This window comes from Stegodyphus dumicola, chromosome 4, assembly GCF_044657685.1.
Source record: "Stegodyphus dumicola isolate Sdum_Otavi_A_Nest chromosome 4, ASM4465768v1".
In the NCBI taxonomy this organism is placed as follows: Eukaryota; Metazoa; Arthropoda; class Arachnida; order Araneae; family Eresidae; genus Stegodyphus; species Stegodyphus dumicola.
Genome location: NC_140771.1, coordinates 51,702,149 through 51,716,097, shown reverse-complemented (window position 1 = coordinate 51,716,097; position 13,949 = coordinate 51,702,149). Strand labels below are relative to the sequence as shown.

General features: G+C 34.1%; 1 protein-coding gene across 2 annotated transcripts in view; it reads left to right on the top strand.

The window, feature by feature from the left end:
• The window catches only part of LOC118200513 (ATP-dependent RNA helicase DDX42), a 137,170-nt gene that overhangs the window by 111,877 nt on the left and 11,344 nt on the right, over nt 1-13,949 (top strand). For both annotated transcript variants that reach the window (XM_085814842.1, XM_085814843.1), the window contains exons 14-15: nt 2,782-2,883; nt 2,960-3,061. In XM_085814842.1, the coding sequence (XP_085670968.1) occupies nt 2,782-2,883; nt 2,960-3,061 (204 nt within the window). The remainder of the gene's footprint in view (nt 1-2,781; nt 2,884-2,959; nt 3,062-13,949) is intronic.

Below are 13,949 nucleotides of genomic sequence, written 5' to 3'. Positions count from 1 at the left end.
ACAACTCATTATTTTGTTCGGATACGATTACAACTCATTCGGATACGATGTGTTCCATATTAAAAAAAACATCGCCTTCGATGTGACAGCGAAATCGTCTAAAGAAAGTCGCTTCATTTTAGCTTCGCTCTGATTGGTCGACGCTTATCCCAAACTCGGCATAAAGTTGAAAACTTGGAACCCTATACCTTTGAGATGATGGTAAAAATTGTGTAGGTTATGACTCATTTTTTTTTGAAAAATTACTAAAAAATGCAAATTTTAAAATTAATCAGAAGAAATGTTTGAGTTTTATTTGAATTAAAACTAATTTTTGAATTATAGAAAAAATTAAGTTTAATTTAAAAGTCGATATTATTAAATATATGCAAAATTTAATTAACATTGCAGGGTTAAAATTTTCATTGCTAATTTTAAAAAATAACTGCTGTTGTGATTTTTACGAAACATGGCACTTTGGCATAATTTGAGGAGTAGAATCGAAATGTGAAAAAATAAAATTGCCATGTCATTTTGAGAAAAGTCCATTTTTCTGTCAAAATATGTACGTTAAAGCAACATTATATGTAAATCTAATATATATCCTAAGTCATGCTTTCAAAACATGAAAAACACAATTGGCTGAGTAGAACAGGAGATAAAAAAACTGTCCCTTTTAAATATTTTTTCTTTTTAAGTCGGTGTGTATTGGGACCATATGTAATTGGCATCTGACTGAGAGTAGATTTGGGAAATTCCTCACAAGTGGGTAAGACTAAACAGAAAAGCAGTTTGCAGTATGATAAGTAAATTCTCACCATATCGTTGACATTCCAGACTTCACATGGTGACTTTCTCTTATGTATGAAAGATAAAGGAACAGATGGTGTCAGTGCGTGTGGAGGATTAGAAAGTCAGTCTTGGTCTCCAGCTTTGTATCCAAAGTGCAAGAGTAATGGCAGATTTTCTAGATTTTATGCATATGTAGCAAACACTGTTTGGCTTATTCATGCATTTATAAGTTTTACTAGCACTTCACTACAAAAGTTTTAACACATATAAACTGCTGCACAAATAGGACAGATCTCAAATTGCAATGTATTATAACATTAAGTGAGGGTAGAGACTTAACAGGATAAAATATTGTTGTCACACTGTTTGGACATTAGGGTAAAGGGCATTTATTGTTAGGAAAATACTAAAGGTTTCAAAACATCATAAATAAAAAAGTGTTTTGGCACAACAGTATCCAGCATCTGTTGAAGCAATTAATCCCATTCCTCTGTCAATGCACGGATTAATGGAGTTCTTGTAGGATATTTTTGACTAGCAAGTCGCCTATCCAAAGCATCCCAGACATTTTCAGTGGAGTTTAGTTCAGAAGAGCATCCATATGAAGTATTAAATATTCTGGTTGTTTAGGTGATCCTGAACAGCCAATGGTGTAAACAGAACTCTTGCACCCTTAAGCAAAAAATTTTCCTGCCTCCCCCCTCAAAAAAAAAAAAAAAAAGCTACACTACTGCCAAAAAAAGAAAAATCTGAAAAGTTTTAGATATTAATGGCAACCCAAAAGGTTTTGTTACCTTTTTTTTTTACGCTGTCTCTGAGTATGTCACACTCACTCCTGCTAACCCGTATTTTTTTTTCTTTTTAGTCAAAATGGGCAATTTGCCCAGACGGACTATTAATATCATTTTTGTATTTTGTGTCAAATCACTTTCTGCATTGTTTCGCTTTTCAAATTGTTGCCACCAAATATTATCGTATTTAAGGAATGCAATATTATCCTGTATTATATTTAAAGATGTTAAAGTTTTAAAAAATGAAATCTTTCTGTTAAAAATTTTACCAACTTATTACTATTAAAATTTCAGATCACTAAATAAGTAAGTGAATTCACTTACCTTCTAAAAAGGCTACCCTGAACTGCCTTGTTTTCCTTTCGATGTCCGTTAGTTGCTGAAATTCTATTCACGGTGGAACACTAATAAAAATTTTTTCTTAAGAAATTTTAATTAACATGTGAAAAATATTTACATAATATATACAAGTTACAATGAATACAAACATTATGTTTCTAATATATACGGAGACGGTTTATCGTTTTGACTTATGTTAGACGCGTCACCCGTTCAACTAACTACTTTTTGTCTCTTCCGCCAGAGGGCATTCATGGAAGCTGAGTTATTAGAACACAAACGTGACACTCCCTCCTTGAGGTCCAGTATCAGCAGAGGACGGACCTCAACTGACCTATAGTTCAAGTCTTTTGAGATTTCATCATACGTCGAGTTCTGTACCTCACTTTCATATCCGACTCAGGTGTAAAGTTGAGTTCAAGAGGTATGAGGTTCCCTTTTTTTCTATCCCTTCAAAAAGCCCATGAGTCACACTTTCCTGACCTAAAGATTTTAGTTTTAATGTTTCCGCAAGAAATGCACTGATGTATGATCTGTTACTTTCCGGTTACCAGAATTATTCGTATAAAATTGCTTTCACCATTTTCATAAACATTGACAATTAAAGTTTGCAAGATTACACTTTCATTCCTTACTCTTATATTGAGCACATTTAGTTTTTGATTTTCAGATTAAGATGAGAAAATTAGTAAAAAAAGAAAGAAATAGAAGAGTGGAGAAATAAATACACATAAGGATGAAGAAAATCTCATCTATGTATATTATGTTATATTATGTTTTAACGCTAAAATCAAATCAGTATTAAAGTGTTAGTGTTTTAAAATGTATTATATTTCTTTTCTTTTTGACATTTTATTATTTGATGACATTTCATTTTTAGTGGCTTTATTGCATGGTGATATTGACCAAAATGAAAGGAGTAAAGTAATTCTTTCCTTTAAGAAGAAAGAAGTTCCAGTACTTGTTGCAACTGATGTTGCAGGTAAATAACAACCAACTTAAATAATTTCAAAATTTTTTTCATGCGAATTTATATATTATATTTTCAACTTTTTTAGCTCGTGGTCTTGATATCACCCATGTTAAAACAGTTGTGAATTATGATATTGCGAGAGATATTGACACTCATACTCATAGAATTGGAAGAACTGGCCGTGCAGGTAGGTTTCTTTTATATTATAAGAATAATATAAATATAAACTGAATAAATATAAACTGACTCAAATTCATCGTAAAATATGGACTTCTGCTTTACTTTTAATACAAAATTTAGGTTAGTTCATTTGATTTTGGCAAAGCCAGAGCTATTTGCTTGAGGGAAATGGTGCCTTAGTGGAGGACTTTCTAATGGAAACTGGCTGGTATTCATGTTACATATAAACTGTGTTTGAACTACCAATATTCAGCAGTCTTAGCTGCTTGGCTACTGATGCAGCCTTTTTATGCAAAATTTAGTTATGATCAACAGAATTTATAATATGAACCCGCCCACCAGCGGCCGAGCGGTAAAGTCGCTGAACACTGGTAGTTCGGTCCGAGGTTCGAATCCCGCGAACGGGCTGGCTGCATGGGCGTTTTCGTGGTTTTCCCCATGTGTAACGTGTATACGAGCCAGTTTCCCTTAGAAAGTCCTCCACGAAAGGCATCCCTCCCCTTAGGCAGATAGCCCTAGTGTGCTTTGCCATAATTAAATACACCACCATATAATATGAACCCAGATCTCTAATTTTCGTAGTATTACTCCTATATTTTCTTCATTGGCTAATGATGTAAGATGGAAGTTCATAATTTTGCTGACTCAGTAATTGGCTGTGAGATGTTTTGTTTTTTGGCCAGTGTTAAATATACATAGCGTATTCGGAAACTAAGTACCGTTTCATTCTAGCGCCGTCGCAGCGCTGTGGTAGGCGTCCAGCACATGCGCACTAGTCTTTCTTGTTCCCTGACTTTCAATTTTCGCCATTTTGGTTGCTCTATGTTGTGTTTTCAGTTTGCTGTGCACATTCAAAATGTTTAAGGCAATTAGTTATCCCGCTGACTGTGAGATTCCTGCCGTGATTAAATTTTTGAATGCGAGGAATGTTAAACCAGCTGAAATTTATCGTCAAGTGACAGAAGTTTACAGTGAATATGCGATAAGTGATGGAATGGTGAGAAAGTGGGTAAGAATGTTTAATGCAGGTCGAACAAATGTCCAGTCCGAGGCTCGGAGTGGTCGGTCTTCTGTTGTCACCGATGATTTGGTAAGGAAAGTTGATGAAGCAATTCATGAGAACAGGCGCTTCACAATGACAACTCTTTCAGAGGTATTTCCACAAATTTCACATACTGTTTTGTTCGAAATAGTGTCTGACCGCTTGAATTATCGCAAACTGTGTTCCTGATGGGTTCCAAAAATGCTCACTGATGTTCACAAAACAAAGCAACTTGGTAGTTCCGTGACATTTCTCACACGGTACAGTGATGAGGGAGAAAACTTTTTAAACCAAATTGTGACTGGTGATGAAACTTGGGTGTGTCATTTCACACCAGAATCGAAACAACAATCGATGGAGTGGAGACACACTCGTTCTCCGAAAAAACAAAAGTTCAAAGCGACTATGTCATCACAAAAAATCATGTGCTCTGTCTTCTGGGATAGGAAAGGCGTTTTGCTTACTGAATTTCTTCCCAGAGGTGAAACCATTAATGTGGCACGATATTGTGAGACTTTAACAAAACTAAGGCGTGCCATTCAAAACAAACAAAGAGGAATGCTCAGTAAAGGAATTGTGTTGCTCTATGACAATGCTCGGCCCCATACTGCTGGTGTCACTCAATCGTTAATTCGACAGTTTCATTGGGAGCAGTTCGATCACCCGCCGTACAGCCCGGACTTGGCTCCGTCTGACTATCACTTGTTCCTGTACATGAAGCACGAGCTTGGTGGCAAGCGCTTTGGATCTGACGATGACACGAAAAATGCTGTGGAGTCGTGGTTATCGAAACTGGTGGGAAGTTTCTTTGACGATGGTATACAAAAACTGGTCACCCGCTATGACAAGTGTTTGATCATAGGCGGAAACTATGTTGAAAAATAGTTTAAGACATGTATTTTCATGTAAAAATAAAATTAGATTCGAAAAAATTGTTTTACTCTTTTCTTTTTCAAAACGGTACTTAGTTTCCGAATACGCCTCATATATAAACCTGAGCCCATTACAGAGCTTCATGAATGCCTCACAAAAGCTGTAATATCCTAGCTAAAGTAGAGTTCTGTGAAAGCTAGAATACTGAAGAGCTGTATAGCAACTATTCACTGAGTTCGTGTGCGTAAGTAACACTTCCAGAGAAGAGTTAAATTACACTTTTTATTCCAACTCAGAATATATTTACATATGGCCCCTCTTCAGCCTAAAGAAGCCTCTATTTGGCTTTATCTCAAAACAGAAAATATAAAACCAAACTAATACTACAGTCAAAAGTCGTTAATTCGGACATCCATAATTCGGAATGATCTATAATCCGGACCTCAAAACTAAAAACTTTCTGCGCATGCGCCGCGTTGACACATGCGCATAGGCGTTTACGCGTGCGCGTAAGACCTTTTACGACTGCGCATATGAGTGTGCGCAAGTGCAGAATACGTTTTCGCGTGCGCGTTTTATGTATAATGGACGTATAAGCTAAAATTATCTAATTATCTATTTCAGTTAATGTTGATGATTGCGTGGTTCTTTAATTTTCGAATTGGATCCGGCTTATTATTTTTTGCAGACTGTAAGACCAATTTTATAAAAGTAAGCTTAAACTTTCGATTATATCAAATAGAATTTCCGATATATATTCGTTAATATGTAAAGGATCTAAAGCGAAAGTATGTTTTGAAATCCGAAATCTGTTTATCAATTTCACGCTGCTCGGCGGGAGGATCGCCGCGGCGGGCGCGTAATGATTTGGAAGTTGATCTGTCAACGCTATCCTTATCTTCAGCGCAGATGATTTTATTTTATTTGGCTTATAATTCCTTAGCAAATGTAGTATTTCATCTCGATATGCTCCGTCTTTGATATGATTTAAAACAAGTTCCTCGTCATTATAATTCGCTTTCGATAGCGAAGAAAATGACATAGGTTATTGAAAACGAAAAAATTTCGATTGACAAATTAATCGGTGTTCTAGACACAGCAATTATAGGACTTGAACAGCGGAACTTTGTAACTGAACAAGAAATTATGTCTTTTTAATAGAATTAAAGAGAAAGTATTATCACATGAAACGAAGCAAAACTTAAACAACTTACATTGAAAGAAATGTTTAATAAAGTAAACAAATAAATATTAAGCCTTTTCTTTATGCAAATTTTGATACCCTTTAGATCACAATTGTTCTTTATTTCATAAATTACGGTTTCATATTTTTAATTTTAGAATTTCTGCATGCCATCTTACGAGATTTAAACTGATGATCTAATCCGTAAAAATCGATAATCCGGAATCGCCGAAGTCCCGACGAGTCCGGATTAACGACTTTTGACTGTATATGAATTTAATCAGCCAATGCTGCACAGAATCAAACTCACAGAGTTGGCCCTTAATTAAGAATAACCGGCATATACTAGCAAGCACGTATTAAGTACAGCCATAGAATAGCTTTAACTAATAGCAACAATGTGGACGATAGGCAGAACATGCCCTCTTCAGCTGAAGTCATCCAGACTTAAATACTAGTTTCTACCTTATTTGCATAAAGCGTAATACTCAAAACTCATTCTGGCAGAGAAACAAAGGTAGAAGGCAGAAGAAAAGCTTGTTCGAGAATAAAAATAACTATTAGAAAAATAAAGTAAAACCCTACAAAGCATATATTCTCAAGATTTGGTTTGGTTTATTTGATTGTGGGAAAGCACTCGAGGGCCATCTGCCTAAAGGGAGGGATGCCTTTGTTGAGGACTTTCTAAGGGAAATGCTCTTGTATACATGTTACACATGGAGAAAACTATGAAAATGTCCATGCAGCTAACCCATTTGCAAGATTCAAACCTTGGACCAAACTACCAGTGTTCAGAGAATTTACCACTCAGCCACTGGTGGCCCATATTCTTAAGACTTTTGGTGTAATGAATTGCATTAGTAAGTCAAAAATTAAGTTTCTTTTATGCAGAAAGTTTTGTTAATGTGTCCATTAACACACATGTGTAGTTGTTGTTAATGTGTGGCAGATGTAGATATGTCGTTATCAGTTGTGAACACATTGAATCATTTGAAAGTAAATCCAACTTAGAAATGTTTGCCATGAATCAATTATTGAGGGCAAGAAAGTCTATCCATACTGTGGTTCATTGCCAAATGCATGAAGTTTCGCAGCATGTGCTTCATCATTTCTCTGTGGAAATAAAATGGAATCTGCACAGTTTTCTATAAGTTTGAACCTAAGAAAAAAGCACTCATAAAGAGATTATATCATTCTGAAGAACTCAAAAATGTGACAATAGTTATTAATAGTTGGATTGGAATTCTTTGAATAATTTACTGAGAAATATACGCCCTACTGCAATAAATGTTTGAACAAACTTAGTGATTATACAAAAAATATTTTTCTTGTTTGCATTCATATAATTGAAACATCTGTCATACATGCTATATGTTATTTCTGTTATGTAAATGCAACCATTTTGACTGACTTTTGTGTTTATATACATGTTAGCTGTATATAAAACCATCCAATCTTAAAACAAATTTCTGTAATTTCTGACTTTTCAAATTCTGTTTCATGAAGCCACTACAGGAAGTTTTTGATAGTAGTTGTCAATTCAAAAACAACTAAAAATGTAAGATGAAACAGACACAGAGCTTGAAAAGTGTATGCAATAATAGAATCTAGTCATACCAGTATATTATACTGAAGCAGATCTGCTTTCAAGCAATGATCCCCAAAATCCTCGAACATTGCAGAAGAAGAAATTTCGTAAACATCTTGGAAAAAGTGCTTAATTGTAGACTGTTATGGAGTTGCCGACTCTCCCGATTTTCGACCGCTCTCCCGCCAACCGATTTACAATATATTTCTCCCGACTTTTTCTTATTCTTAAAATTTATTGTGATTTTTATGGAACTTGGCTTAATACTTCGTTATATGAACCAAAAAAAAAAAAAAAAAAAAAAAAAAAAAAAAATTTTTGGACGTCTGAAAGCAGTTGAATTTTCTTCTCTAGATTATATCTAAAACAAAAGCTTGCGAATCAGATGAGAACTTCTGCTTTGTGAGTGAGAGCATACGTATCCAGAAATGTTATTCTCCAGTTCTCTAATGGGCATCGAGCTCCCCTGCGTGTCATCTGGCATATATTAGCCAATGAGCTCAAAGCAAGCTCAAGGCTGTTATTTGGATGTTCTTTACTCTTTAGTTATTTCGTTCATCTTGTTCTGAGTTGTGTGAGTACACATGCCTTCGGGAAATGGTTTTAGAAATTACCTTTTGTTATGTGTGCGAGGAAGGTGAAATACTTGTGTACGCTTCAAAAATTGTACACAGTTGACTTTCCTTCCATTATTTCCTCAAGGAAATGTAATAAATTTGCAATGTGTATTGTCTGTTGTAGCAATTTTTCGATTTCGCATGGTGGGCATATGTTTTCAAACATGTGCATACACATAAACACAAGGACAACATGAGTTGTTTTGAAAAAGACGAAAAATTAAGTTTTTCTTCGGAAACAAAGGACCAAAAAATTATTAATGCAGAATGTCTGTTCTTTGCCTTTTTACTGAGGAAAAAAGATTAGTGTCCATTCCAGCAGTTCATTAGTGGCATTCAACAGTTGTGTAGTCATAAAAGTACATCTTTGAAATCTGCCCTTTTTTTTGCTTACTGTGACTAAATAAGAATTTTTGCATATAATATTATCACTTTTAAGAACAAAGGGATGTTTTAAAACAATTATAAACATTCAGTGGTTGCCTAGAGCAGGGTTTCTTAAACTTTTTTCTGTTGCAACCCCTTTTTATCACTGATATTTTTTCGTGACCTCCCAGGACCCCATAATATTTACAAAAATTTTGTGGAACTCCGTAAGTATTGCGAAAATCCAACACACACATGAGTGAACCTGTCAATTTTTTTACTTGTACTGTAATATATTATTGCTGTTCTAGGTCCATTAACTTTCATTTCTAATTTTAAGACATAGAACAATATGAAAATTTTAAATAAGCAACAGACGAAATGACAGCGTCACGTGCAAAGCAAGGAAAATGAACGTTTATATCATAAAAAGAATGCATCAAAACATTTTCGTTTTTTTATTTGCCTGTATTGTCTTTATCTATTTTCAGTGATCTCTATCTATTTCTAAAATTTTGGTAATTGTAAAATTATTATAATAAGTTAAAGAAATATCGGAACTGCTAAAAGTTTGGCGACCCCCTGTTGCAGGTCCCACGGCCCAACCCACAGTTTAAGAAAAAACCCTGGCCTAGAGCAGTCCATGCATAATTATATAGAAAGTATTGTTTTTCAGATATCTTATAATACCAAAACCCATATATACACCTGTCATATGTAGAAGGTATTGCTTTCTGTATAAGGGTTTGCAGACGGAATTATTTATTATGTCTTCCTTTAGAACAGCAATTCCTGTCTCCTGGTATGGAATAGCTTAATTGGGTACATGAACAAATTAATAGTAAGAATTTCTGAATAAACTAGGCAAGTGGTAAGAAGCAATTTTTTGCACTCAACTAAAACTACCATGAATAATAGCTGTGGTTTGGATTCTGCACCTCACATTTCCCAATAGCCAGCTAAGGCCTGGGAAAATGATGATACTTTGGTAAGAAATAAGCTGGAAAGGAAAATTCTGAACAATGGTCCCCCATAGAAGGTCTTTCTTCTATTTCATCATTTACAAACCAAACATGCCTATTACAAACAAAATTTAATGAACTTTTCTATAAATTGTCTAAAGATCGTAACATGAAGTCTTACCTAATATCAATTAAGACAGATGATAAAAATACAGAAAAAGTTATATCATTATAAGTGGTAAGAGCCGTACAATTGCTGAAAATTTGACGCTGCTCATTGCATATTTGGAGAAAAACATATTACAAAATAGACAGCAATAAAGAATTATACAATTTCTTCGAGAAACAAGGAAACACATCATATGTTTTTTTAATAAACAGTAATTGAAAATAAAAAAAGCCACGACTTTGCTTTGCTATTAAAAAAATCACCTACTTGTAGAAAATTTGTTTAACTGCAGCTATATTTTTGAAGCATCTGCTAATTGACAGTTTTAAGATATTAACAGTTTTAACATAAGACAGATAAAAATTAAGGAGAATGCAGTTTTTGCTTTCATGCAAAATTTTTCTTTTAAAGAAGCAATGGATGCAAGGCTATGTTTGTGCTCTTCCTTTAGTTATTTAAAAATGCTGTAAAAGCCATAATTTTCCCGGTATCTAAAGGAACACTAGATAGTATTGTTAATAAAAAAAGGAAAAAAAAAAAAAAAAAGGTCAAATTTTGGCTTCAAGGAGAAAGATTGTTCAAAATACATAACCAAGGAAAAAACATGTTTTGAATGGTGCAAAGGTTAAAGTTTGATGTTAAAAGAAATTCTGCAAAGTCAGAGAACAGTTGCATAATCATTAAAAGCTCAGTGTCAACTGCAAAGAAAATGGTTAATGCTGATTTAAATCTTAAAAAGGGGAAAACACTTAATGTGCATCGTCTTTCTCCACAATATATTGCCGAAAGCAGGACAAGCTGCAGAATTCTCTGTGAGAAACAATTATTGGGACAAAAATAGTAAAATGTTGCTAAACTAGATGAATCTTGGGTGTATTTAAGGGACTGCAGTAAAAGAAATTCATTTATTATTATCAAAGAGAAGAAAAAAATCTAAAACATGTTTCAAAGTATCTAATAAAGAAAGTTTTTCAAATGATTTATGATTGTTGATGTAATGACAAATAAAAATTAAGGAGAGTGCAGAAAATTTTTAAGGTCAAGTACACATATTAGATACTCAGTTTTCAAATATGAAATACCTTCTCTTTACCCACAGTGCCATCAATCAGTAGAACTGCATAAAGACAAAACATGCAGACACACATCAAAATCCACTGTTAAATTCCTGGAAAGAAATGGAACAAGAACCATGTATCAAGGCCATACCCTTCACTCATATCCCTAGTAAATCTGATGTATCACCCATTAATTTTTGCACTTTAGACCTTTAAAAAGTGAATTATCCAAACGTCAACCTACAGCACTCCTTGGACTTTGGAAAGCTATTCGAGAGGAATGGGATAAAATATCTCTTTCGATACTAAAAAAACACTTTATTGGCTTCGATATTATGGCGTAGAATAGGGATGCACAACCTTTTTAGCAGAAGGGCCAGTAACAGAAACGATTTGGTTGCCGAAGGCCAAGTCATTTTTTTCCATAGCATATGGGGAAAAAAAAAAAAGAAAAGAAAAAGAAATTGGTGAAGGAGGGTTAATGCAGTAAGTCACTTAATTTGCAATTCAAACATGTACCATATCAAATTTAAATTGATTTGGATATCATGTATGTATGTAAGCAAAGAGGTATGGGGTTTTCCTTTTCCCTTGCATATGCTACTGGGGCCAAAAGACCCATTTCAGCATGGGGGGAGAAAAAAAAAAAAAAAAGTACAATTTATGCTTATGCATGATAATTTAATACTTGTATACAAATATTTTAATAAAAATGTGTACAAGTTAGCCATAGTAAATACATTAATGTGATGGTTGAGACTGAATTTTATTAACAATTTTTGATATATTTGGTAGAAAGTTAGCTGTTGATATTATTAAGACAGATTGCAAGTGTTGATCTGTCAGTTTATTTCTTAATTTTGACGTATTTAGATTCATAAGAGAAAATGTTTGTTCACATATATAAGCACTACCAAACATAGGAGCACATCTGCTTGCATTATTTTTTAAGTGCAAAAATTTGGCAGGTAGAGTCTAGAATATCTAAATCACAGAATCTGGATTTGCATAAGTCAGAACTTTGTAAATCGATAAGTTCTATTTGAACATCTTCTGGAGCTTCTTCGACTACAACAGAAAATGGATCCCCGAACAGTTTAAACTTAACCTTATGCAACTCAAAGTCTGCAAATTCCTTAAAAAATAAATAAATAAATAAAATAAGCAGCCTCTTTATTTGATCTGAATAATCCAGTTGTTTATCAGGAAAATTTTCTTTGAATTTCTTCATGCAAGGAAAATTGGAAAAATTTTGACAGCCAAGCTGCTTTGAGAGCAGCTGGAGTTTTAGTTTGATCACTATGTGATGCATCTGTGTGTTCTAAGATTTAAGATTTCCTTAAATTGCCTGTGGTTTAAACCATGTGAGTGAATAGAATTAATTTTATCGCTCACTACTTTCACTAGGCACTCAAATCCTAGTTCTTTCCCACATAGCTATTCTTGGTGTATATTACAATGATACACAAGCAAATCTTTTCCTCTATCATCCAAATGGTTTCTCAGTAGACTCGCCATTCTGAATTCCAATCATGGCTGGAGCTCAATCAATAGTGATAGTAACAAGTTTGTTAATATCAAAATTATGTGAACACAAATTTAAAACTGAAGATAAAATATCAATTCCAGTTGTTTGCCCCTTCATTGAACTCATTCCAACAAGTTCTTCAGTTACTTCAAAATTTTCAGAAATTCCTCTGACAAACAAAAGAAGCTGAGCTGTTGAAGTAATATCTGTTGACTTATCAGCTGTTAGAGAAAAATATATAAATTTAGCGGCAGCATTCTGTAATTGTTCAGTAACATCATCAGATAAATTTTCAATTCTTTGAATTGTCATTCTGCTGAGACTCACATTTTTAAATTTCTAATATGTATGTCTTGGCGATGAGTTTACAATTAGACTTCAGCGATTCGTAAGTGAAGGGCTGCGGAGAGTTTGAAATTTATTCACTTTATGCCCAATTATGCAAGCAGTTATTTATTGGGGACTTCAAAAAGCGTATGGGGTGAGCTTTGTGCCCAAATATGTGAGAATTTATTTACTGGGAACAAGTAAAAGCATATGGGGAAATAGATGTTATTCTTTTTTCACTCATGTTGATGTTTATGAACTTAATTAATGCTGTAGGTTTTTGTAATGTGCATTAATCAATTAACTTAACTGTATTTTACAATTATTTCAAATGTATTTTTGTTTGATATATCATTGTATATTTACTGTTATCATAAAATTTCTTTTCAAATTCATGCTTTCCACAAAGGCATGTCTCATCCTAGGCACATTCTTGAGAGCTTAACATAGTTAATTAATTTAACCTCATTTTACAAATTTGCTTTACAGTTATTATAAAAGTTCATTTTTTAACAGGCATTCAGCAAAATAACATACTTCGGTCCTTTCTTTTCTTGATTACAATATCTTACCTCAGTGTTAATCCAAAATAGGTCTTCAAACATTCCAAACATACGAGGGTTGGAACTTTAATAGTGGCAACTATTTATTTACAAGGAATACAAAAGTGATTCATGTCACCATGTTTTACGGTCCTTCAATATAGTCGCTAGCATTGTGTACAGCCTGTTTCCAACGGTGTGGAAGTCGCAGAATACCTGTAGCAGCGCCTGTTTTGTTGATAGTTTGAATGGACCGGTCTACTGCCGGAAGAATCTCAGGAACAGTTTGGAAGCGAGTGCCACGAAGTGGTTCCTTCATCTTAGGAATTAAGTCACAAGGACAAGCAGTTATTTATTGGGGACTTCAAAAAGGTATGGTGTGAGCTTTGTGCCCAAATATATGAGAATTTATTTACTGGGGACAAGTAAAAGCATATGGGGAAATAAATCATATGGGGAAATAGATGTTATTCTTTTTTCACTCATGTTGATGTTTATGAACTGCTTAAATTAATGCTGTAGGTTTTTGTCATTACATTAAATTATGCATGCATTGTCATGCAAAATGAGAGGAGCGTTCTGCAGAAAGTGTCGCCGCTTTTTTCTCAAAGCTGGTCGGAGATTGTGCTCCAAAAATGAG